This window comes from Dipodomys spectabilis, unplaced genomic scaffold (assembly GCF_019054845.1).
Source record: "Dipodomys spectabilis isolate Male_0828 unplaced genomic scaffold, ASM1905484v1 ptg000019l, whole genome shotgun sequence".
Classification (NCBI taxonomy): Eukaryota; Metazoa; Chordata; class Mammalia; order Rodentia; family Heteromyidae; genus Dipodomys; species Dipodomys spectabilis.
In genome coordinates, this window is record NW_024870696.1 from 25,191,587 (window position 1) to 25,218,785 (window position 27,199).

General features: G+C 44.7%; 1 protein-coding gene across 1 annotated transcript; it reads left to right on the forward strand.

The window, feature by feature from the left end:
- The first annotated feature begins 994 nt into the window (after positions 1-994).
- Tbx19 (T-box transcription factor 19) lies at positions 995-26,237 on the forward strand. Its single transcript, XM_042674510.1, has 8 exons — positions 995-1,405; positions 9,617-9,881; positions 11,215-11,349; positions 13,231-13,292; positions 15,351-15,412; positions 17,934-18,122; positions 22,003-22,138; positions 25,949-26,237. The coding sequence occupies exons 1-8, from the start codon at positions 1,209-1,211 to the stop codon at positions 26,235-26,237; spliced, it is 1,335 nt and encodes a 444-aa protein (XP_042530444.1). The 5' UTR covers positions 995-1,208.
- Positions 26,238-27,199: the final 962 nt, after the last annotated feature.

Genomic DNA, 27,199 nt, shown 5'->3' on the forward strand with positions numbered 1-27,199 from the left:
AAGCCATCCGCATGCTGTGCTGAGAGTTAGTGGGTTAGAGCTACCTCTGTTCCTCTGTTCCCTCAGCACTGGCTTCCTGTTCATTAATATGGTGTGGGTGAAGGAAAGTTTTCTTCTACTAGTTGTATCATCAAGGAAGTGTGGGAATTTACCCTGCAAGGCTAGAATAGTCTTATCTGAAGGAGAAACTGGAATGTCCTAGCAGACCAAGGATTAAAATTGCTCTGCATAGTTGTATACATTTTGTTTCCACACGGTGAGTTCAAACAAGCAATTTCTTAGAATAATATGCCACTAATTGCCTTTTGGTTCCTTCTCTTTGGCTAAAAATAGGCATAAGGAAAATTTGAGTTCTGGATTCTAAGGGGGACAGAAACCTTTTGGTGGGTAGGGTGTAAGACTGTGTGAGATCCCTTGGGAGAGACATGACCAGAAGCGATTCCTCTGGGTGAAAGAGGTCCTTTACTCTTTCCTTTTCTCCTGAACTCAGAACCTTCAGTGTGGCACACTGAGCATCCTTTTTTATTTTTTGCTCCCTGGTACAATAGTCTTGTTTCTTGGCACTGTGCCTTTGACCTTCCAAACCTGCCAACTGTCTTTCTAAAGCCTCAATAACCTGTCCAGGGTGCTGGGGAGTAGCTGAGAGATTTAGATTCTCTACCGTATCAGGACAGCCATCAAGTTTCGTAATTCTGCCCAGGAGCTCCTTCCCTATAGGTGCCATATGCCATGATTTATACACAAACATGATTTGCCTGAGTGTGGCAGTCTGGGCCTGGAATAATTTTAATTAACGGGAAAATGGTACTCAATACACCGATTAGACCTCTTCAGGTACAACAAGATAAAAGCCTGATAATTTGGATGGAGTACCCTTCTTAAACGTCTACTCTAGGCACGGCAGCCAATGGGAAAGCCAGGCTCGCTCCCACCTGATCCAATGAGTAATTAAGAGAGGGCTTATTCTTCCCTACCTCTCCCCTCCCTCCACCCCGCTCCCCAACTGAAGCTTAACAGGTTGGTGGTATAATTTGGAGACTTTCAGGGGTGGCAGATTAAGAGCTCAGGCAAGAGCCCCAGCACTTTTTTCCAGTACCCCCAGGCACTGTGCAGCTGGGTGGGAAAAGCAGGCAAGTGAGGGAAGGAAGGCGCTAGAAGGAGGTGAGTTAGGCACTGGCTCTCAGCAAAGTTTGAGAGGCCCCGTAGCCATGAGTGATCCAGGTCCTCAGAAGAACAGCGATGGTTCTGTGTCTCGTCTGCTCAATGTGGTGGAAAGTGAGCTCCAGGCAGGGAGGGAGAAAGGCGACCCCACAGAGAAGCAGCTTCAGATCGTCCTGGAGGATGCGCCCCTCTGGCAGAGATTCAAAGACATCACTAATGAGATGATTGTGACCAAGAATGGCAGGTGAGTCTATCTGCTGCACTGGCCCAGCCGGCGCTGGCAGGCAAGGGAGGAGAGGCCCTTGAATGTGGAAGAGGCCGCCGCTCTCCACCCAGAGGTGGCAGGGTCTGTCCGCTTAGACACGTTCAGAGAACTCACTCACATGGCTGTCCCCCAGGCAACTTAATTAATTTTTCTGAGATCACTTGAGGAGTGGAAGAGGAAGCCACCTGCCTCACAGGCATTGTAAATGGAGAGATTCTGGGCAATCACCACAAAGAGCTGATGTCCTACATATATTTATGTAGGACATATATATATATACGTGTATATATATATATATATATATGTATTGTATATGTATGAATATATGTGGAGAAATGCACTCAAATGTCAGGCAACGGTATTGATTTTTGGCAATGTACTCTGGCAGAGACCTGAGCTTTACTCCATTCAGATCATGTAAAAGTCAGTTCTGTCTGGAAGTTGGAAGGTTACTTCTTAAGCACAGAAAACTTGCCAGAATTCTTGATTAGTGGGAGACCGAGGAGCCAAGAGGTGGGCTGGGGGACTGCTTCCTTTCACGTGTGTGTTTGAGGGTGAGTGTTCATTTGTGATGGTGTGCTTATTGTGAATGAAGCGATGGTAAGCTGCCTTAAACAGGTGTTTCCTTCTGTTTTTGTCACCGCAGTGAATTAAGGGTTGAAGGAAGCTGAACTTTGCGGGCATTTCTTGGGTCATGGAAAGCCGGAGTAATATCTGATGTTTTTGCCTAGCAGAGGAGATGCAAATATTCTGAAATCAATGTCATGGCTGGGCATTCGCATGCGCTCAGGTGACACTCACGTAGCTTTTGCTACTCATGGGCACAAAAGTACAAATCCCCTGCAGGCATTTTCAGCCAGGTTAGTTCAGACAGGACTCTCAGCACACCTGGAGAGAAATTTTGCTAACAGGGAAAAGTAGAAGGCTGCTGAACCTTTGGCAGGCTTCTGTCCTTAAACAAAATGCTTCCATTCCTGATGTCTTGGCTTTCTAATTTTGAATAAAAACAGCATAAGAAATAAATGATTTTTTTCTCATCTAGGAGAATTATGAACTTGGGAGCTTTTGCATAATACTGAAAGGCTTTTCAAAGGGAGGTTGCACTGTAAGGGCATATGGAAACATTTGTGGTTATCCGGTAGCAAGATTATGAACTTATATATATAAAACTGACATATATAAAACTGACTTTTATATGATCTGAATGGAGTAAAGCTCATGTCTCTGCCAGAGTACATTGCTAAAAATCAATACTGTTGTCTGACATTTGAGTGCATTTCTCCACATATATATACATACACAATACTTACATTTTTCTCTCTAAATGAATCCCACACTTGCACCCTATAAAAGGCATTGCCTTTTTTTCTCTTTTTTTTAATTTTATTTTATTGTAAAGAAGTTGTACAGAGAGGTTATAGTTACAATTTATTGCCTTTAATACTTGTAATTACACTTGCTTCTTCTTGATCTGTAACTGCATGTTAATTTTGTTGCCTCTTGGGTTAAAGGAATTATAGAAACATGTTTTCAATTTCAGAAATTACTCCAAATCCTTCACTGGATTGAGTTTCTTTCAAAGATGAGTGATGACACAATTGTCAAATTTTTATTATGTATGGTTTGTAGAAAGAACTTACTATTAATGGATTGGTCTTTTGGCATAGTAGTTTAAGATCCTAGCTTTGACTATCTTGCTGTCTGTGTGGCCATATATTACAATAAAACAGTAAACAAACTAAAATATGGTTCCTATATTTCAACAACGTGAACATTTCTGAAACATTATAAGATCCAATGAAATAACTTATATCTGAATGTACGTTTACCATTTAAGAGTAGTGTTTATCTTTTCTCATCTAAGTAAATCTTCACCCAGTATTTGCAGTTTAAAATTCATGTTTGAAGGAATTCATATTACCTATCTGAAAAACACCTTTTATACAAGTAGTCTGATTGTGGTCAAATGTGTGCTGCAGCTCTTCCCCTTTTTGTGATTAGAACCTTTTTCTGAGGCTCTTTAGAGCTTTGAACCCCTTAGGTTCAGATCGTTTCAGGAGGTGGAAAAGTCCCTTCCTCTTTAGAAAGAGGTGAGAAACGTCATCGATAACAAATGACATAGAATAGAATCACCCTCCGCCTCCTTATTTCTCAGATGAAGACATTAGTAGAACATTGTGTTCTTGACCCAGAGATTTCTTGCTTCATCTCTTCTTTACCCCTTTCATTCTCCATCCCTCCCTCCTCCACCCATCCCTCAGGTTTTCCTTCTGCCCAGTCTCTTTTTGTAGAGACCTCTGTCTCCTCTAAATCCCTGCCTTCCACACTATCTCCTCCCCGGATCCAGGGAGATTTGTCACCCTTCTGGTGGAGTAGAATGGAATATGTAGCTCAGTCCCTTTCACTCTCATTTCCTGACTGGCCTCTTCACTTATTTCAGGGGTGAGATCCTATACCTTTGTGGCCTCATTGTTCTGCGTAATGGCACAATTTAAGCTCCCGTAGGACGGGCTGAGGAAGAGCTGAGACTTGTTTTCAAAGGGACATCTTTCATGTGTATAAATATATGCAAGCGAGAGACTTGTCTCTGATGCTGATTAGATGTTCTGTAGAGTGGATTTCCTCTGGAAATGTATTCCCTATGATCTCCAGAAACTGGGTTCCTAGCGGGACCTCTGCTCTTTCTTTCCTCTCACATCCCTTCCTTTTTCCTACTTCTTTTCTTTACCTCCTTCTTCTTTCCTTCTGCCCTGTCTTTTTTATTTAAAACTTTTATTAAAAACGGATTTTAGATGTAACAGTGACAGTTGTATTACTGCTCGTTTGAGTCAGCTCTAGGGCAGCCAGCCTGGATTTCCTTTCATTTCTATCCTTTATGCTGAGGACTTGTGCTTTGGGTGACATTTCCAACAAGAGAGGCAAATAGATTACATCTCGACACTTACTTTCTTTAATGTTAAGGTGTTCATTCATCCAGTGGGAAAATGCTGCATTTCATGTGTCTTCCCACACAATTACATGCTTGTTTGTTTGTTTACTTAATTTGCCTTTAGTAGGTTTAAGAGCTTTGGAGCATTTTCCGATGTTCCCAGTGTATCCCTTTGCTGTCATGAATAAGTGCTGGGAATGACAGAGTTTGCACCTGATGAGTTTCTTCTACTGAGGAGAATGTAGGAGAGGAGAAAATTAAGATTGCACATGCAGTGGGCTCAAGTCCACGTTGGGAAATGGAGCCCATGATTTGTGTCCTTTGACCCTTACAGTTACAGCTAAGAAGGTCTTGTGGGCTCCTGTTACCTGCCTCTGCTGGACAATCTTCCCTCCCGGCTTCTACTCTTGGTTTTCCTCTTTGGTTTTCATGTAACTGACATCACTGCTGTCTTTATACCTGCTCACTTTAACTAATCAACATCCATGCACCATGCATATCACTCAGTATACACACACACACACACACACACCTTTGGAAAGGCTATTGCATGCTTGATGACTAACATTGTTTGGTGAGGAGATGGAGGAACGTGTTTATAAATGTGCCAGTAGATGAATTGGCTGAGAGACAAGCCTAGGTCCAGTTCCAGGACCTTTAGCAAGTTGGCAGACATTTCGTTTATTCCTGATTGGCAGAATGGAGATGCAAAAGTACAAGACATTTCTTAGTCTGCTCTTGTAGTAATCAAAAAATAAAATAAAATCAACTAAACCAGGCATGGTAATGCATACCTGTACTGGGGAGACCAAGACAAAGAACCTGTCTCAAAACCAAAGGCACAAACAAAGCTAAGGTTAATTCTAAAGTTCTTGGCAGATGGAGTACTGAAGAACCTAAAGCAATGGCCTATTATTATTTTTCAGATATGACTTTCCAGGATACTTCAGTTGCTTCATTTTTATTAATAGTGTTGTTATGATATGAGTCATATAATATATGATTCATCCATTTAAAGAATACAGCACAATGGTCTTATTATTCACAGAGTTGTGCATCCTTTTCCACAATTAATTTTAGAAACATTTTCCATGACCTCAAAGAAAAGAACCTATATTCCTAAGCTTTTGCCTCCCATCTATTTTCTGTCTCTATAGACCTATCTTCTAGTCATTTCACAAAGATGGCTTCACATAATGCGTGACCCTTTGTGGATGGCTTTCACTTAGCATAAAGCTTTCAAGGTTCATCTGTGTCATAGAGTTTATTCATTTGTTTTTGTGGCTGAGTATGGATATAACACATAAATATTTGGGACTTTCTACATTTTGGCTATTATGGATATTAATGCTACAAGCATTCGGATGCCCATTTTTTCCTGTGAAGATTTTTCATCTTTCCTGCATACATTCCTAAGTAGGGGAGGATTGCAGGCTCATGTAGTAACTCCTTATTTAATTGGACGAGAGGCAGCTAGACTGCTTTGCAAAGTGACTGCACCAGTTGGCACCCTGTCACGTTAACATCCCCATCAGCAAAGTATGAGGTACAATTTCTCTATATCCTCATCAACTCTTGTTATTGTCTAGTTTTTTTTCCTATTCTAGACAGACTTGTGGGTAAGCGATGCCAGTTCGCTGTTGTGTTTTTTGAATAACTAGAGACACTGGATATCTTTTGTTTTGACCATGTGATTATGTTTTATTTATTTTTTAGTGGCACTTGGGGCCTCACAACTGCTAGGCAGGTGCTCTATCATTTGAGTGGCACCCTCACCCTTTTGCTCCAGTTATTTTTCAGGTAGGATCTTACATTTTACCAATAGCCGGCCTGGACTGTGATGCTCCTGGTTACACCTCCTATGTAGCTGGGAGTGTAGATGTGAACCATCCTGTCTGGTTTATTTGTTGAAGTAGGCATCTTGATAACTTTCTGCCCCGGCTGGTTTTGTGACCCTCATGACTTCTGCCTCCTGAGTAGCTGCAATCATGGCTTCTTTGAAACGTCAAATATGGCTCTGAAGGTAGAATGAAAGAAGAGATGCCACGGCATGTATTCTTCTGGGTTAAGTCACGCTGAACCCTTTGAGACCTAGCATGATAGAGCTCAGAGCGTAAGAAGGACTCTGTCGTACTGGAAATAAGGATGAGAAGTGTAATGTTCCCTTCATTGTTTCCTGAGCTAGCTTCTCTCTCAGCTTCTCAGTAGAACGGGCTTCCTGGAGCCCCCAGACTGGGGTGCTTGCTCTTCCTTTCAGTGTACCCCTGTGGCATTTTGTAGGGCTGATGCATTCTCATTGAAGCCTTGGCTCCAATGTCACTGTGCTGATGTACCTAAGGTTGCCTCATTTGGCTCTTCACCCTGTAGTGTCTCACCGGGATGCCTCTCATCCTCGTGTCTGGATAGAGGTTTGGTTTGCACTCTTGCGGTCCCAAACTATCTCACACGTTGAGGACCACAGCCACTCCCCCCAGTTGCCTGGTTGCCTTGTTAGCATGTTAGCTCCATGGATCTGTGAGCCCCTTTTGGCCATGGATCTGTGAGCCCCTTTTGGCCATTGATCCTTCCGTTTGAGGAGGCATGGAACAGGCACTACGAAATCATCCATGAACAAATAAATCTCTAAACTAGGTGTGGAGATGGGGGAAACTGAGGAAAACTATCCTCTCACTGTGGTCCAAGTATCAGCTTTCTAGAAGTCTCAATAAAGAGAGTAAACAGAGAACAGTTTGCTGACTGTAGTGAAAAAGAAGGCTAGCAGGTGGAGGAGAAAAGCACGCATTGTGCTTCTCGAGCCCCTGTGTGCCCCTCTATAAAATGGGCACAGTAATACCTTTATAGACCTAAGCAAGCCTTAAATGAAACGTAACGTATCTTCAGTCCTAGGAGGAAGGACTTTCTGTGGCGCGGGGATTGAACTCAGGGTCTCACGGTTGCTAGGTAGGTGTGCTCATGTTTGGGCCATGCCCCCTGCTCTTTGTTGCCTTCTTTTATGTCCAGTTGGCCTGAGGTGTGGTCCTCCTTCTTGCGCTTTCTTTCTTTTTTTTTTTAATTTTATTTGAGCCTTCTTGCGCTTTCCTGCATCTCCAGGGATAACAGACATGCACCATGCTACCCAGCCACTGAGTGATGAGGAGTCTCATGAACTTGTATGTCCAGGCTGACCTCAAACCATGATTCCCTTGTCTCTGCTTCCAGAGTAGCTAGGATTAAAGACTGGAGCCACCTTATCTTCCAGCTTCTGTCCTTTTTAAAAATTTGCATGTGCAACATATTCTGGTACTTCTGAACATTCGCATGTAAAGTGACAAGTATGCACATATCACTTAGGTGTTATTTTTAGAAAATAAAATAATCCTTTAATCCTTTAGTAAAAGCATGGCACCAGAAGACAGAAACCTCTTATAAACAAGCCAGACTCTTGGATATCAAAATGACCCTCCATGATCTTTTGCTTTTATGATACTTTGTAAATGGTCTTCTCTTGTCTACATGTAGCCAATATTAGGAAAATAATTGAAATATTCTGAAACATTAGAATATATAAGAAAATGATGATATGGAACCATCAAAATATATAAGAAAATAATTAAAATAAATAAGAAAACATACAATTAAAATACATATGAGAGAGTAGTCCAATACAAAACAATCCTTCTGTTTTCTCTTTTGAAGGAGGAGCAAAAGGAAAAGGAGACCAAATTCACATTGCACAGGCTGCCATCTTAGGGAAGGGTCATCACATTACCAACAGGAAAGGGAAGTCCTCTCGTGCAGGGAGGGCTGAGATGGGAAAGGCCACTCTCAGCCAAGATCTGGGTTTGGAATATACTAGCTGATGTATTTTTCCCCCCTCCAGAAATTGCATTTACTTCACTTTCTTGACCTGGCCCATTTAAACCAATTATCTTTTCTTGGACACACTAAGACATCCTCATAAAGCTGTCTGAAGAACTTAATTATTTCTTGTCAAGTGCTAGTCCAATGTCTGGCGCCTAATACATGCTCTGGAAATATTAACGTATTGTCCTTGCAACCTGGTCCTTCATCTGGCCAGTCTGCTCTGGTCTTCAATCGCACCTTAGAGGACTTTGGAAGGTAGAAGCATAGTGACATCACCCTGCCTCTCTCCTGTCTGGAACATCTCTACCTTTTTTTCTAGAAGAAAGACGTCTTCACGGCATAGGAAGCAACTGGTAATGGCTGTGAGTTCTGTAGGATCAGAAGCTAATGACTAGAGTAGCTTCTGCAATCATGCTGTAGAATCAGAAGCCAGTTTTTTTTTTTAGGGTGGGGGGTAGCTTCTTCAAACGTTGATGGATTTTTTAATTTTCATTCCAGCAGATGAAAGAAAGGTCATTTGATGAACCTTTGTAGCTCAAAAAGTGTGATCCTTGAACACAAACTCCCACAAGATGCTCGGAGAAAAGACAGGTCCCTGTCATGTCAGTTTAGGCTAGACACAATCCCACACCTTTCCCTCAAAGTCCACTGTGTACACGCACGTATGTTAAAGGCTCTAAGAAGCCCTGGAGGGAAGGAGCTGGCCCTTATAGAGCCAAGAGTTCCCCTTGGTTATTTTATTGTGCAGCCATTGTCTGCTGTAAATGCTATCACCATTACTCAGGGGTGGTGTGCTTTGTGGCGTTTTTGGTGAAGGAGGGATTCTCTGAAGAAAGCCCTGCTAGAATGTGGGATCAGGTGCATCCTCTTCCAGTCCTCCTCAGGCTGATGACTGCATCAGTCATTTGGCTTTATGATGGAGCACAACATTTTAAAGTCAAGCCCCAACCGCAAACACATTTGTAAAGAAAACTCCGGTGGAACTGAGGCAAGTGATTTGGGCCCCGTTTACTGGGCCTCCCTTAGAGGACACATGGAGATAACACTCCGACTTCCTTCAGTGATTCTAACTATTCTTCCCTCCCTCCCTTTCCCTCCCTCTCTTCCTTCCTTCCTTCCTTCCTTCCTTCCTTCCTTCCTTCCTTCCTTCCCTCCCTCCCTCCTTTCCTTCCTTCCCTCCCTCCCTCCCCTCCCTCTTCTTTCTCTCTCTCTGTCCTCCCTTCCTTCTCCTTTTTAAAATCTTATCTTTAAGTGGTTGTACAAAGGGGATCCCACTCAACCAATCAGTTTAGGGGTGCCATGCATCTCCATCGATGTCACCCCTTTCATGTCTCCCCCCAGGCCTTTCAACCCAGCCCTTCCCCTCCATTTTCTTAGCCTCACAGGATGCCCCTGACACTTCACGACTTTTCTCGTAGACGGATGTTTCCAGTCCTAAAGGTCAGTGTCTCAGGGCTGGACCCCAACGCCATGTACTCCCTCCTGCTGGACTTCATGCCCACGGGCAGCCACCGCTGGAAGTACGTGAATGGGGAGTGGGTGCCCGCGGGCAAGCCCGAGGTCTCCTCCCACAGCTGCGTGTACATCCACCCCGACTCGCCCAACTTCGGGGCGCACTGGATGAAGGCGCCCATCTCCTTCAGCAGAGTGAAGCTGACCAACAAGCTGAACGGAGGCGGGCAGGTAGGCGCCCCCACACCCACCAAGAACTATCAAGGGTGCATTTAGGCAATTAGAGGGGTCCTCACCAGCCTCTTCTCCCACAGAAGCCAATTATTCCCTGAGGTCCAAATGTAAACAGGAATAAACAGCTCTTAATTGGGGCTTTCAGTTTTTAATGGACTTCCTGATGTTAAGAGAGAGAGTGCAGTAGTTTACTTAATCAGGGCTTCTTTTCAGGTTGGTCCTGCGTGTTGGCTTTGTACCCAGCCCCTCCCCGGGAGTGGGCCTGTGGGTACCATGGTTTTGTTAGTCGGTGTCCTTTTTTTTTTTTTTTTTTGGTGTAAGTGGCATGTTGGCAATAGACAAATACTTTAATAAAAAGCTCCTCCTAAATGAAATAATTACTTCCTCTGCTTGGGCATTATGATAATTATCAATAGAATATTGAATCAGCTTTGGTTTTTCAGAAAAAAAAACTAATCCAAACAAACCTCAAATAAGGAAGGTTTTATTTAAAGTCTTCAATTAAAGTAAACACGAGGTAGGAGCTTTTCCCTCTCCAGTTCTGTGGTAGGATGTAAGTACTAGGCCCTGTGTTGGGTTATTGGTTAATTTATAAAAATACAAATTATTTGAGGGATTAGAGGCAGGGCCAGGAAGAAACAGCTTTGACTGTTTTCCTTAGCCTATGTATTTGTCAGGTCTATCTGTTGCCTGAGCTGTCTTGTGACTTCTGTTCTCTCTGAGCTTGGCTGGTAGGGAGTGGAAGAGTTAGTGTTTAGAAGGTACATATAATGCCAGCCAGGCTTTACACTACCCACAAGGTTCCAGTTCTTTATTAAAACAGGAAATTGAAAAGCCAATTGCTATTGTCTACTAGGTTTCACAGAATGAGCCTTTCATATGAATCATAAAGACTGGATTATATATAGCCATCAGATGTCAGATCTTACACTTCTAGTAAAGTGTCATTGTGTTTTGAGTTTCTAAGGTTCTTCATATGGAAAGAGACATACTTAAATGGATTGATGTGTACATTATTGTGATAAAATAGGAGAAAGAAGAGAACATAAAATAGGATTTAGGCAGGGCATAGAGTAAGAGCAATCTCCCTGTCTCTCTCTCCCTCTCTCTCTTTCCCTCCTTCCCCTGCCCCCTTCCCGGCAACCTGTTCCTGACCCTAAAGAGTCAATATCAACGTTACACTCCTGGGAGCTCTGGGAAAAAGTGCCTGCATTCATTTCTTAGCAGTGAGGATGGAAGCGCAGACAACCCAGCATTTGCTTCGCTGGGTGGAATTGACCAAAGGCTTGCTGACCGTGGCTTCCTTTTATCTCTGTTCCCCACGTCACAGATAATGCTGAATTCTCTGCATAAGTACGAACCGCAGATTCACATAGTACGTGTTGGTGGGACGCACAGAATGGTCATGAACTGCTCCTTCCCCGAAACCCAGTTCATAGCTGTGACCGCCTACCAGAACGAGGAGGTAAGTGCGTGTGTGCACGCATACAAACGTCGCCTGGGAAAGCGTGGCAGGAGGGACAGAGGTCCTCTTATTGTATCGCCCTGAGCTCACGTGAACCAAAGATAAGTTAAGCCACGGGGGGGGGGGGGGGGGGGGGGGGGGAGATGCTCTCTGCTTTCTCGCCTGCTTGTGGACGCTTGGTATGATTCAACTTGCCCTCACAGTAAGTTCACGAAGTCATCATTTTGTCTCACAGTTTTTTGAGGTTCCACTTTATGATCAGTCAAGTGACCCCATTTGCTTCGGGGCCCAAGGAGCACCTGGCCAAGCAAAACCACTTATTTCATGACTAGGGAGGAAAACAAAGTGAGAAGGGACAGGAGAGTCCCACAGTCACACTCAGGAGTACATTCTCAGTGACTTCCTACAGGCCTACACGCTGAACAGCACCACCCAGGGGTCCAGCCTTACCCAATGGACCTTGGAAGGCCACTGAAGATAGGAACTATGGCGGCCCTCCATGTTCCACTGCTGCCACTAAGTCCCTGAGGTACCCTTGGCCTGTAGAGAACCAGGCGTCCAGGAGCAGGGCAGAATGCATGGACAGGGCTGACTGGGGCCTTTTCTCTTGCTCTAGAAGCAAATCTATGGGGATTGATCCAAATGTATACATCGTGTGTGTGTGTGTGTGTGTGTGTGTGTGTGTGTGTGTGTGTGTGTGTGTTGATGCTATTTGTCCAGTTTGTCCACTTCTAACACCCGAGCCCAGGCAGATCTTTCCCTACTTAGTAGCTTGAATACTGAGTTGTCAGGATTCAGAGTCTAGCCTGTCCATGAGTTTGTTTGGGGGTCATTCTGTCCCCAAGGGATTTCTCTGTCTCTGTGCCTCTATCTCTATATTTGTTTTATTTTTTATTTTTTTTTGGTCGGTCGTGGGGCTTGAACTCTGGGCCTGGGCGCTGTCCCTCAGTTCTTCAGCTCAAGGCGAGTGCTCTACCACTTGAGCTACAGTGCCACTTCCGGTTTCCTGGTGGTTTATTGGAGATAGGAGTCTCACGGTCTCTCCTGCCCGGGCTGGCTTTGAACCGCGATTCTCAGATCTCAGCCTCCTGAGTAGCTAGGATTACAGGCGTGAGCCACCAGCGCCCGGCCTATCTCTATATTTGTATTGGATGCTTCTAATCAGACACGAAGCAGGCGAAGGCTGGGAGTGACAGGGACAGTACTAATGGGTGGAGGGATGATGTGTTTTGCATTAACATGACCCAAAGGGTGCTTATTTAAGAATGTGGGAATTAATGGTCAACTGAATGGTCCGAGAGAGAGAGGTGGGGCCACCCTGTTGCACTCTCCACCGTGTTCCAACTGATAAGAAATGGAACTTAAATGAGAAGATATGCAGAAATAGTGTTGGAAAACATGAAAAAGAGAAGATTCAGCAAGGCCTGCCTCATTTCTAATGCTTTCCCCTTTTCTTGGCTAGTTTCTCATTTTTGCCACATGCCATTGTGAAATATCCTTTGTCAGGGACAGTGCAATAATGATCTAGTGCAGAAGTAAGCAAATAAACCTAGGAAGAGAGGAAATAAAAAGAATTCTTCACCAGGTGCTGGTGGCTCACCTGCAATTCTAGCCATTCAGGAGGCTGAGATCTGAGGATCAGTTCAAAGCCAACCTGGGCAGGAAAGTTCATGAGACTCTTATTTACAATTAACCACCAGAAAGCCAGAAGTGGCGCTGTGGCCCAAAGTAGACTGCTAGCCTTATACAGAAAAGCTCAAGAAGAGCACCTAGGCCCCTAGTTCATGCACCATGGGTGGACAAAAGAATTATTCACAAATGCTTCTATTTGTTCATGAGTATTTGGATTTCACTAACACTTCTTGTTTTTGCAAACACAAGATAACAGCTCTCAAAATCAAGTACAACCCCTTTGCCAAGGCCTTCCTGGATGCCAAGGAAAGGTGAGTAGAAGAATTTTAGTAATGCCTTATGACTGAGTTCTCCGGGTGTGAGATTTATGAGTTCCTGAAAGGAATGAGGCTAGGAATGCTTGTATTATTTTTGATAGAAATGCACTTTCAATATTCAGATCCATGTTCAACACTCAACAAAAATTGGTCCAAATCATGATTGTCTGAACCTATTGTAGAGGGCAGGGAGAACTTCTAGCTTGTAAGGTTTCATCAGTCTTGTTTTGCTATAGATTCTTCAATGTAGCACCACCACAGTAAAAAAAAAGTGTGACTGAGCTTTTTAGGGATTCATTGATCTTTTCCTATTTGCTTCTGAACGGTATATTTTTAATAAATATGTGTGTGTACGTGTGTGTGCATACATGTGTATTATCAGACAAGGTCTTGCTAAGTGGCCCTAGCTGGCCTTGAACTTGAAATCTTCCTACCTCTACCTTCTAAGTGCCATACTGGGATTTAAGTTATTTGTGTGTCTTTACTCTTAGCTTTAAAAAACTGAGAAAAAAAAGTGAGTAATGGAGGTTCATATTTCTTAAGTATGAGAAAAGAAGTTAGAAATTCTGGGGGAGTGATGATTATGGCCACTTTGGGCCAGTGATTTACCATTTCATCTTTCCTGCCCATTCTAGGATAAAATAAAAGATAGTAGTGGGCTGGGAATGTGGCTCAGTGGTAGAGTGCTTGCCTTGCATACATATGGCCCTGAGTTTGATTTCTCTGTACCACATACACAGAAAAGGCCAGAAATGGCACTGTGGCTCAAGTGGTAGAGTGCTAGCCTTGAGTACAAAGAGGCTCAGGGACAGAGCCCAGGCCCTGAGTTCAAGCCCCAGGACTGGCAAAATAAATAAATAAAAGGTAGCAATACTTATTGCTTTTTCTTGACAATATCTAAAATACAAATATGCTTACCTTTGACATTTTCAGATTTCATTGTCTGAATGTCAAAATTATCACCTGTTTGTACAGCTGTCTAATATTTCTTTTTCAACTTTTTGCTGGTAGTTTGGTTTGAACTTATTCTCTGGGTAGGTGTTGTTCCTTCAACATTGTCTGTGGAATCCCAGCTCTCTGAGAGGCCCTCCGGTTGACAAATGCAAAACTTTCTTCACATTTGGGGCCCCAGGCTGCTTGAGGTGTTATATCAGTGGCCGGCTCCAAAGCTAGCTAGGGTCTCACAGCTATGCCAAGGTAGCCTAGATTATGATTTATGTTTCCCAAGTAGCTGGATGACAGGTGCACACCACTAGGCCCAACTTTCATTGGTCGAGATAGAGGTTTCATGAGCTTTTGCATTGACTGTCCTCAACCCTCAACCCTCTCGATCTCTACCTCCCAAGTAGCTGGGGTCCTGGCTACTGTGTGGCTCATTTTTATTTTAAAGGCTTTGGATTAGCTGACAGATGTTTATGATGAGATGTTAGGACCTGTTCCTCATCGATACTTGAATAAATTTTGATGATGTGGCAAACATGGCTTTTTCAGACAACAAAAGTCATAAAGGATAAGCTGATATATCAGATGACAGAATCTAGATTCGAAATGATTTTATCATGATATGATAGGTAGTTCTTAACTGGAGCCCTAACTTTCCCATTTCCTGATGGTTTGATCTTGCACGAGTCAATTTACTTCCTTGAAATCGACTTTCCCAATCTTCAAAATAGGTCTGTTTCCCGCCGTGAGGTCATGGGTAGATCTAGCATCTTACAGACATGATTGTGACCCGAGATCCTGCACAAATCTGAACTGCCATTATTCCCCAAATCTGATCAGGTGGGAACAATAATCACAGATCAGTAAGCCATAAATGAGGGTAACCATAACTGTGATAGGTAATGGAGGTAACAGCAAAATTTTAACTTCACAGAACAGTTGCCCATTTTCTTTTCCTGAAGGCAGGAGAATGGGGGAACAATTGCAGGAATAGTAAAGGTGTTTGATTTTTTTATACTATTCCCAGGAATGCGTTGCTCTGGGAAGAGCTTTGGGGTGCACTTTATCCGGGACTTGCAGCCTGGGCTATCCTGTCTGTTTCTCTTTCAGAAACCACCTGAAAGACATTCCAGAGGTTGTTGCTGAGAGCCAGCATGTTGCCTACTCTCACTGTGAGTCGGGTCAAGAGTGTGGGAGGTGGAGGGACCACTCTGGGTTGTCTCCCTCAATATACCTACTTTTTTAAACAAGGGTGACTGAATGAGACCTAGGCGGAATCAAAACCTACAACTTATTCCTGCCTCTCACGACATGTGTATGCCTTTCCAGCGTTCTCACAGGGAGAGTGAGCGTGCCAAGGCTTCTCGAGGGGGTTATTCCAATCTTAGGCAGGAGGTACAGATGAAATGATGAGTTTCTTACCCTCTGGTTTTGCGGCGAGTGCGGCAAAGAATGCTCAAAAGTTCATTCTGGCCTTGTGTCCTACCTTGAGACTCTCCAGTCCCTGTTCTGCATCCCCTTTAACATTTGCTAGCGTTGGAGCTGGCCACTGATATAACACCTCAAGCAGTCTGGGGCCCCAAATGTGAGGAAAGGTCTGCATTTGTCAACTGGAGGGCCACTCGGAGATCCGAGATTCCACAGGCAATGGTGAATGTTCCACGGGGTTTCGCTCTCTCCCGTGTCGGGGAGTCCACTGAGCCTGCAGCAGTAGCCCCAGGGCAGTACTGTGACTTAAGTAAAGTGGGTCCTCCGCTACATTCCCGAATTTGGAGATGATCCCAGCTGCCATTTTACAGTAATGCAGTTTTTCACTAAACCTTGATTCCTCTCCTATGCCAGGAGTAGAAGGAGAGCTATACAGAGAAGCCCTCAGAAATCACCCCGGAAACAGCTTTTTAAAAAGTGACCTCCGATGAAAACCTTTTCTTTACTCTAAGACCACATGTAGAACCACAGCTGAATATTCACGAGTGGAAATCTTTGGCAGATTTCTTGAGGTCTATACGTTATGTGTGGCAAACTTCTCCACAAACTAAATGGTCTTGGGGGATACTTGAATATTGATTTGATTAATCACTGTAGGGAAGTTTTAAGTTTTTTTTTTTCTTTTCCCTCTAAAGTTTCTGTCATTTTAGTCTATGATATAAACGAACCAGAGATAGATTAACAGGACATGTGCATGCCATTATAAATGTATAGAACCTAGAGAGCCACATATAACAGAGGAGACTCAAAGAAATGGCGAGCCGGTTGAAGCTTACAAAGCATTTTGAGCTACAGAAAGAAACACGGGCTTGAGGATGCTGGTAGCACAAATATCCTGCAATAGTGAAAGGAGGAAAATGCACTGAAGAGAGGCTGTGTGATGTGGATGAAGCTGCACAGGTAATATAGCCTTCAGAGCAACGTGTGCCATCCTGTGGAGATAAGGCTATAAGTAGAGTCTCCATATACATTGTTTATCCCCATTACACGTGCAAATCTCCCCCACTAAACAGCAGCTTTCTCAGGACTGTTTTTGTGCCACAGCCCCTTTGACCAGCCATTCCATGATACGCTAAGTCAATCTATTTGGCCCGGTCAGTTTTGACCCCCCCTCATTAGGCAGGGACCCACTGGATCACGTGTCTACACAGCAGTGGGAAAATGAAGATGGCACGAGGACTTGTCTGGAATTACACCCTGTGTAATATGTACCTCTTATTTATATTTCTTTTTTTTTTTTGGCCAGTCCTGGGCTTGAACTCAGGGCCTGGGCATTGTCCCTGAGCTTCTTTTGCCCAGGGCTAGCACTCTACCTCATGAGCCACAGCGTGACTTCCAGCTTTTTCTGTTTATGTGGTACGGAGGAATTGAACCCAGGACTTCATACACTCTAGGCCAACACTCTACCACTGAAACACCTTCCCAGCCCTTATTTATATTTCAAAAGTATTTAAGCAATGTAGTAGGTTCCATTATCCAGCTCCATTACAACAGTGTAGAGGTCCAAGTGACAGTCTAGTCTAAGCACACTCTGAATTTCCATCAGTCATGCTTGCTAAGATCTGGAGCGAGAACAGAACTCCTGTTTCAGAGCCCTCGTTTCTAAGTCTCAGTTGTGCGAGGAATTCACCTGAAGGAGAGTCTTCTGTTCAAAATCTTCATTAGTGCCTATGATACCGTTTGCGGCTTTTGTGATTGTCCTTCAAAAGTGCTTGCTGTTGAGGTATGCAAGGCCAGCTAGCTCCCTCCCTTCCCTGAGCTCTCAGGAGTCTATTAGTGGGTTGGTGATGGAAGGCGTCATCTTCCCAGTGAGTGGAGAGAGAGAGATCTTTCGCTCCATGTAACCACATTCCAAGCCCCTAGTAGCTATAGACCCTTGTTACATGTATACCTGGTACCCCCTTGGCTAGTGTCTACCTACGTCAGTAGCTTCTTAATTTTTGCACTTCTGTTAATGTAACAATTCGATCGTATTTTTCATAGCTGGATCCCAGCATTTAAAAGTGACTTTCTATCCTGCTAGGACCTGTTACCTATCTTCAGAGAAGCCAGGTCTCCTGCTCATGGGGAAGGGAAGGGCGGCAGTATAGTAGTTTCTGCACAGGGACAAGCTTCAGTGTCATTCACAAGAAACAGCCATGAGAAGAAGCTGGTCATCTGAGTTTTGGTATGGGAGCCTCTGTGTCTTCCTCTTGTCTATTCTAGTGGGAGGCTGGATCTTTTCCAATCCAGATGGCATGTGTGCGGCCAGCAACACCAATTACCAGTATGCTACTCCTTTGCCTCTGCCTGCTCCGCATGCCCACCACGGCTGTGAGCACTATTCTGGTCTCCGAGGACACCGGCAGGCTCCCTACCCTTCTGCCTATATGCATAGAAACCACCCTTCCTCAGGTGTGTGGCTCTGGTTAAACCCTTGGGCATGAGCTGGGGGAGGGGAGGAAGAAAAATGGATAAACCACTATTGAAGTATATGGAACCTCTTCTATCTATCTATCTATCTATCTATCTATCTATCTATCTATCTATCTATCTATCTCGCCTCTTATTGTTGTATTGTCATTGTATATGCCAATATTTGATGGTATCATTATGATGGTATTAGTGCTCTGTTACTATGTCATGGAGCACCCAGTTGGCTAGTTTCTAATGGGGGTGAGAGGCCTTGTTCCAGGGTATTCGTTTACAGAGCAGTGTCAAGCTGATCTCTAAAATCTAAGGCAATTTGTGGGGTCTGAAATTCAGTCTTTGCTTTTACATGGATCTTGCCTGTAGTTGCATTCATGACTCAGTCCAGGGACTAGTGGGTCAGGGCTGCAGCATCATTAGGAAGCTCCCTAGGGAGCTGAATCCCACTCCATTAAGGCCATACTCTGATTCTGATTCAGTTGGAGTCAGCAAATTCAATCTTTTTACAGCCTGATTTCCCCTCTCCTCTCCTCTCTTCTCCTCTCCTCTCTTTTACTTTCTCTTCTTCTTCTCCTCTCCTTTCCTCCCCTCTCCTCTTTACCCCTTTACTCCCTTCCCCTCTCTTCCCCTCCCCTCCTTCCTTTTATTTTTCTTGTTTCTTCTTTCCTTTTGTTTGGTGTATGCCAGTACTGGGGCTTGAACCCAGGGCCTGGGTGCTGCCCCTTAGCTTTCTTGCTCAAGGATGACACTCTTTTCAGTTAAACCACAGTTGCACTTCTGGCTTTTTGGAGGTTGGTTGGAGTCTCATAAACTTTCCTGCCCTGCTGATTTGAACCTCAGTCCTCAGATCTCAGCCTCCTGAGTAGCTGGGGCATGAGCCATTCAAAACCCAGTTTCCTAATATTCTTTTAACTTGGCTTTCTTATTAGTGAGCCTTTTTCTTCATTGACTGTTGTCTTGTCTGCCTTTTTCTTGTGAAAGCCCAGACCTTGCCTGGCTGTGAGGTTTGTTTATTTAAAGAGAAGATGAAAAGAAAGGCTAATTTTTTTATTCAATTATTCAGGCAACAAATATGTATTTGTTTGGGCCAGGCTCTGTTGTAAGCACAAATGTGCACAAAAGGATAAAATGCCCTACCTTTATGGAGGTGTCCTTCCAATGCAAACAGACCACCAGTGAATACAGTTCAAGGACTGGGAAATGCCCCCTCCCTCCTCAGTGACACTCCAAGCTCTGTGTTTGCAAAGAGCTTCCTGTCCCTCTGTCCCACAGGTTGGGACTTCTGAGACCCTCAATAGCTGCTGCCAGGACTGGAGACATGTGGCTTAATGGTGTTGGAAGCTAGCAGTGTTTCCTGCTAGTTTCACATCCTTTCTGTGGTTTGCTCATGTAACTCCTCTTCCGAGCATCTTTCAGGTCCCATGTTCTTTCAGGCAGTGGGAAGAGGAAAGCGGTTCAAGCACAGACTCTCCAGAAGGAGCTCAGTGTTACAAAGATACACACAGAACTGATCAAAATGCAATGCAGTGAGTGCTCCAACATGGTTCCCAGGCCTGCAGCATCCCCTGGGAACTTGCTTGGGCTCTACTCTTGGACCAGAGCTTGCATTTTAACAGGGTCCCCAGGTGACTTATGAGCACATTAAAGTTTGAGAAGCAATCTATAAAGCACTCAAGCCAAGATGCTATGGGAATGAAAGAAAAATCGCAACTACATCTTCCTGGCAGGGCAGAGAAGGTCTCCCATGAGTTTATCATTTAAATTGAGCCTGGAAGGATGACTTAGAGAGATAAACGAGTACAGGAGCAAAAGACACAGGCTTTCCAGGGAGAGGAAGTGCTGTGAGTAGACACTAACAAGTGAAAGGGTCTGAGTTGTCAGATGAGGACCAGAACGTGTAAGGGGCGCTGGGAGCAAGGGAACAGCTGGGAGACGCAAGATCTAAACTAAAGAGAAGGCAAGGGCTGGATTATGAAAAGAATCAGTCTGACACCAGGGCCCCGGCTCAATCTGTGCTGCTCCCACAGAATGCCCGAGTTGGGGTAATTTGTAAAGAACAGGATTAGATGAGGATCTCTTTCTGGCTGACACAGAAGTAATCATTTCATGGATGAGGCAGGGCAGGGGGAGGAGAGAGCGGGAGAGAGAGAGGCTAAATTAATAAATTCAAACTTTTGTGAAGAACCCACGAGTACAAAAATAGCAGCATTATTCATCCAGGAGGGTTCTGAAAGGTCTCACTTTCTCAACATCATTGACTGGCACAGGGGATTCATTTCCTAACACACGAAGAATGTATTCAAACCATAGCACCAGGAATAGACATTGGAACCTTCCTTTTCTCTCTCCCTCTCTCCTCTTTCTCTCTTTCCTTTGTTATTTCTTCCCTCTTTTTTCTTCTTTCTTGCCTTGTATACACAATGCATAAGGAAGAATTTTTTTAAAATACAAGACACTTCTTTCTTCTTCCATCAAAGTGTATATTTAAGGCATACAACATGGTATTATGATACACATATTGACATAGGCCCGGCAAATTCATATATCCATTTTCTCATACAGTTACTTAATTTTTGTCCAGGTAGGAGCACTTGAAGTTGTCGCTTAGTAAAGTTCCACAATACAATGCAACATTTTTTGTTGGTTAGTGGGGCCTGAACTCTGGGCCTGGGTACTGTCCCTCAGCTCTTCAGCTCAAGGCTAGCACTCTACCACTTGAGCCACAGCACCACTTCCAGCTTTTTCTGCTTATGTGGTGCTTAGGAATCAAACCCAGGGCCTCATGCATGCAAGGCAAGCACTCTACCACTGAGCCACCTTCCCAGCCCTGATGCAACATTTTAAAGTGTAGTCCTCATGCTATATGGTAGATCTCTAGACTTATTCTTCCCACAGACCCACTTTTTTTTTTGTCGGTTGTGGGGCCTGAACTCTGGGCCTGGGCACTGTCCCTCAGCTCTTCAGCTCAAGGCTAGCACTCTACCACTTGAGCCACAGCACCACTTCCAGCTTTTTCTGCTTATGTGGTGCTGAGGAATTGAACCCAGGGCCTCACGCATGCAAGGCAAGTGCTGTACCACTGAGCCACCTTCCCAGCCCACACTTATTTTTTGTCAGTCATGAGGCTTGAACTCTGGGCATAGGTGCTATCACTGAGCTCTTCAGCTCAAGGTGAGCACTCTACAACTTCCAGTTCTCTGGTGGTTACTTGAAGATAAGAGTCTCACAGACTTTCCTGCCCAGGCTGGCTTTGAACTGTGATCCTCAGATCTCAGCCTCCTGAATAACTAGGATTACAGGCGTGAGCCATCAGCATCCAGCTACAAACCCACATTTTATGTCCTTTGGTCTCATCTTGTTTCTGTTCCTCTTACCTGTTCTACTCTCTGCTTGTATGTATTCAGCCTTTTTAGATTGTTTAAATTTAGATTGTTTAGATTAGTGAATTCATGCTGTCATTTTTTTTTCTTGAGAGAAGACTCTTGTAGAGAAAGGTTGAGGAGAACACAGTCCCGGACTTCACAAATGTCTTCTGGACACTGGCAGACCTTGGAGATGCTGTAATGGTTCATCCTTAAAGGGGAGTGTGATATCATGAGTTAGATATGTGTCTCAAAGGGCAAATCATCCTCTCCCTCTGAGTCTCACGTATAAAGTGGAGGCAGGAAGTTGCTGTGGTGACTGTAAATTGGAACTAGCACCTGGCATGTGGTTGGCATTCAGAAAACCCGAGCTCCTTCCTCTTCTATTTCTTTCAGAAGCTACTAATGACCTCTTGTGCCTGTGGCACAAGCCAGGGATAATGTCATTGGTCACTATTTTATATGTCCCATTAATTGAATTAATTACTATTATTCCTCCAAAGTGAATTTGATAGAAAGCTCAAGCAATAATCTGCAAGTTTTCTCAGGAACAGACAACTGGACTTCCTTATCATCCACACCCCATACCAGCATCCTGACTGTACCCCACACCAATGGACCAATCAATCCAGGACCCAGGTAAGACCAGCCTTGCCATGTGCTCATTGGAGCTTTATTGTGGCAATGAGATTTTGCATATTGTTTTTGAAGTAGCTCAGTCTAAGCTGTCATCCTGACTTCTGCTAGTTAGTGAATATGACAACAGGATGACATCTTGAAGTTGGAGAAGGCGTGGAGAGCAAGCACTTACTCTTTCTTTTGTAGCTACAGCATTTCATATTTAAAAGGGGAAAAAAACCACTGTGGCCCAGGTTCATTTGCCTTGAACTAATAAAAGATATTTACTGATTATAGGGACATCAATGGGAAATTTGAATTTATACAAAGAAATCAAGAACCTTGATTATCCATATTCATACAAGCTCCCCATTCTAAAGGGACACATGATGGGTAACAATTCTGGCAAAAGTGCTAAGTGTAGGACCTGTGTATAAATCTCACACCAGAGACTTAAATTTCGTTCTGGCTTCTTGAAGTCAGAATATCATCATGGTAAAGGAATGGAGAAAGGAACTCTAGAGTTTGATAGATGTGATTTTTGAGTCCCAGATCTCCTCCTTATTGGTTTTGTGACTTTGGGAAATTTTTTAGTCTTACTGGATCTTCTTATCCTAACATAAAAAAATAATATAAGGTGTAGTGGCTCACTCCTGTAATCCTACCTATTGGAGCTGAGATCTGAGGATCACAGTTGAAAGCCAGCCTGGTCAGGAAAGTCTGTGAGACTCTTATCTGCAATTAACCACTAGAAAACCAAAAGTGGCTCTGCGGCTTAAATGGTAGAATACTACTAGCCTTGAGCAAAAACGCTCCCAGACAATGCCCAGGCCCTGAGTTCAAGACCTATGACTGACTAAAATAAATACATTAATAGTAATAATAATAATAAAAGATCTAATGTGAAGGGCTTTGGTAAAAATCAAAATGAGAAAATTCATTTAATTGCTTTGTAGGCAGTAATATTCTGTGTCAGTGTCAGCTATTAAGTTCAATATGGATCTGAAGAATTTTGAGACGGTAAAAAGGATTAACAATTGAAAGACAGAACTAGAACAGGCATCAGATAAATATGATTTTTTAGAACTGGAAAAAGGAAGAAAATGTGATGTCTACCTTACAGCAGTTCCTCTCATACCTTGTATACCAGCATCATCTTGGGAAAATTCAAATGCAGAATCTGAATCTGGCTAGAAGGAAGGTCTGCATTTCTTCTTTATTTTGGCAGTTGTGGGGCTTGAACTTGGGGTCTAGGTGCTGGTCTAGGTGCTGTCCCTGAGCTCTTTTGCTCAAGGCTAGCACTCTACCACTTTAAGCCACAGCGCCACTTCCAGTTTTCTGGTAGTTAATTGGAGATGAGAATCTCACAGACTTTCCTGCTTGGGCTGGCTTTGAACCTTAGTCTTCAGATCTCAGCCTCCTGAGTAGCTCTGGTTACAGACTTGAGACACCAGTGCCCAGCTGAGATCTGCATTTCTAAAAAGCTCCTAGATGTTTGCCGCTGCTGCTGCTCATAAGTGTCTGGAGCTATGGGGTCCACCGTGACCCCTGAAGACCCGCATCACAGCTAGTCCAAACCGAGATGGGCAAGTCCTGATGCACACACAGCATGTCCAAGACGTAGTACAAGCGAAGACTAGAAATCTCAACAACACTTGAAAAACATCAGTGTGTGTTGGGATGATAGTATTTTTGAATATTTTCAGTGCTGTAAAATATTAACTAGTTATATTTCCCCATTCTCCTTTCTAAATGTGGCTCTTGGGCGCTGTCAGCTGGGGGCTGTGGCTGGCACGCGGGACTCGTGTCTGGTTTCTGTAGGACAGTGTTGGCCAGGGAGACTCGGGAAGGACACTGACTGAGGCTGTGGTAGGAAGCGTGGAAGCGAATGAACAGGCAGGTCCTCGAGACTATGAAACAGCCAAGTACCAAGTCCTCTAGGAGATACTTACAGAAATCATCCACACGCTCAAAGACATCGTAAGACGTGACCAGGAATAAATCAACCTTTCCTGACGGAGAAACCAATGCTCCTTAGTCTGAGGGGGAATCAGAGTAACTATCCTGAGGCTGCCCCACTCACTGGCCCAGGGGGAATTCAAAGTGTCTTTAGGAGATTCTGACCTGTCTCAGAGAGCTGAGTCTGTGGTCAAGGATATCTGCAGGGCCTGAGGTGTGGCACCAGATAGAGGAGATCAGAGGATGCACCTCTGATTTCCTCCGTGGCATGTTTAACTTATCCTGATTCCATAAGGATTTTGTTAAAGAAAAACGCACATGTTCAGTAGTATCATTAAGTAGCTGATTATCAAGCAGTGGAGAAACTCTTAAAGGGTCAGAACGTGGAGATGGCTTAGAAGGTTGGGCTTGTTCACATGCATATGAGCTCTGTGTTAGCCTGCCAACTTGGCTGCACATTATAACTACCTGGGAAGCTTGAAATAAAATCCTGATACCTAGGCTGTGTGCCAGGAAGGACTAAGTCAGGATGCAGGAAGGAGGGTGGGCCAAAGAAAGTGGTTCAGCTTCCTAGCCTTTCTACCAGGGTCCAGAACTGGCAGATGAAGACCAGGAATGCAAGCATTAATCATAACAATGAACATTTACTGTCATATATTAGGAGCTACTTACCTGTTGCTTATTGAAAATATTTTCATTCTCTTTAAGCTGCTCACCTTTTAATCTTTATTAGAACATTTCTGAGTTGTATAAAGTTACAACTTCAGTGTGTTTATTTATTTATTTACTTACTTGTCCTTTATTTTCTTGGTGCTGGTACTGGAGCTTGAATTTGGAGCCTCATGCTCTTGCTTAGCTTTTTTCTGCTCCAGGCTGGCTGGTTCTCAACCATTTGAGCCATACTTCCACTTTTGGCCCTTTTCCTGGTTAGCTGTGGTTAAAGAGTTTCTCATATTCATCTGCCTGGGCTGGTTTTGAACTGATATCCTCAGATCTCAGCCTTCGGAGTAGCTAGAATTATAGGCATGAACCACCTGTGTCTGGCTAACTCTGATTCTTTAAGATTCAGAAGCTGAGACTTGGGTTGGGTGTGGTGGCTTATGCCTATAACCCCGGCCGTTTGTGAGCCCGTGTGTGAGTGGAGATCAGGAGAATCAAGGCTAAAGGCAAGCTGAGTTAAAAGAAGTTAGTGAGATTCTATCTGAACATCAAACCTGGGTGTGGTGGCACACACCTGTCCTCCCAGCTTTGTGGGACTCATAGATAGGAGGATCACAGTCTAAAGCCAATCCTGGGAAAAAACACAACACTCTCTGAAAACAGTAAAAGCGAAAAAAGAACTAGAGGTGTGGTTCAGGTGGTAGAACATCTGCCTATCAAGGTGTGATTTGATTTAAATTCAAATCCAGGAAATCCACCAAAACAGCAAAAATAAAAGAAGCATGAAAGAATGAAAGCTCAGACGGGGAGGACTTAGCTAATTTGACCAGGTTCAGGAAGCCAGTAAGTGGTAGCACTAGGATTCACACCCAGGGCTTGTGGCCGCAGAGTCCTGGTTTTACTAAACCACGTTTCCTTCCTTGACCAGAGGGAAGTCTTAGTCACAGACTGCCCCGTTCGCTTGTCTTCTTCTCATGGCTCCGCTCGTTTTAAGTAGGCTGCAGAGCAGTGGAATGGTAGCTTTAAACTGGCATCAGGCTCCAGGTCTCAGGACAGCTGACTTGGTTCTCATTCCACGAAACCCGTGCTATCCTCCTTAAAAACACAGCCGTGAGCGGAAGCCCACAGTGCCCTTCTCAGTGCTGCGGGGTGCCTGTCCGGCAGTTCTTCACCTCCGTGCTTCTAACCTGCCCTCTTCCTCTGTCTCTGCAGCCCTTATCCGTGCCTCTGGACCGTCAGCAACGGAGGCGGGGGCCCTGCGGGCTCAGGCCCAGAGGTGCACCCTGGCGCCCCCGGCACGTTCCTCCTGGGTAATCCAGCCGCCACGCCGCCCTCTTCGGTGCTCCCCAGCCAGGCTCCCTCTGCGGCTGGGGTGGAGGTCTTGGGGGAGCCCTCGCTGGCCAGCATCGCCGTCTCCACCTGGACCGCAGTGGCCTCTCATCCTTTCCCCGGTTGGGGTGGCTCCGGTGGGCGCCATTCCCCCTCATCTCTGGACAGTTAGGCAGGTTGCTAAGAGCCTCCATCAGCAGAGAACCTTCTACACCCTCCATCTGCTGATTCCAGTGCATTAGACTGCAGGGTCTCTTCATCCTGTGGGCTGGGGAGCCAGGTGGGTTATTCTGGAAGTCCTGTGGGAGGTGATTGAATTTGGATGATGTCGGTTATGTCACTCGACCTCTCTCCATCTTGTCCCCGGCACTCCCATTTCTCTGAGCTGACTCGTGCCATGATGCTTGCACCATGGCTGAGTTCCTTCCGCCCCCCCCTCCCCCAGTGGATCTGGAAAGCCTCACTTCCTTTTCTCTGGAGGTGACGGGTACCTGCCAAGTGAGCTCCTAGTTTGCCTAGTAAGGAACTGCTTCCTATCTGGGGGGCAGCCTGGGAAAGTACATGTGGCCAGATCAAGGGAGAGTGTGATTCCCTAAAGTTGCCAAGAAAGAAACAGAGAATCTTAGGAGTCTGAGTTCGAAGGATCATGGTTTGAAGCCAGCCTGGGCCAGAAAGTCCATGAGCCTCACAGCTACAATACACTACAATAAAATGCCAGAAGTGGTGTTGTGGCTCCAGTGGTAGAGTATGAGCCTTGAGCAGAAGAAGCGCAGGGAAGTGCTAGCACCCAGGCTCTGAGTTCAAGCCCCAGGATTGGCCAAAAGAAACAACAAAGAAAAAGAGAATCATAGGTTATTCATGGTGGAGAACTTGGCATTGAAGTCCAGTCATGCGCTCCCTCACTGAGACACCTCAATGGCTGAGCATTACCTACAGAGTGCAGTCAGACCTCCGATCCCCTGAGAGCTTCTGCCAACCTCCCACCCTGCTCCAGCTCTACTAGCCCTTCCAGCCCCTACTACACTCTAGGCAGACGGCTCTCTCTGCTCTGGACACCCACCGCCCTTGCCTTCCTCCACTCTTCCCCAGAACCTAGCATGTCCTCTCTCCCCTCCCACCGCTGAGAATCCTCCT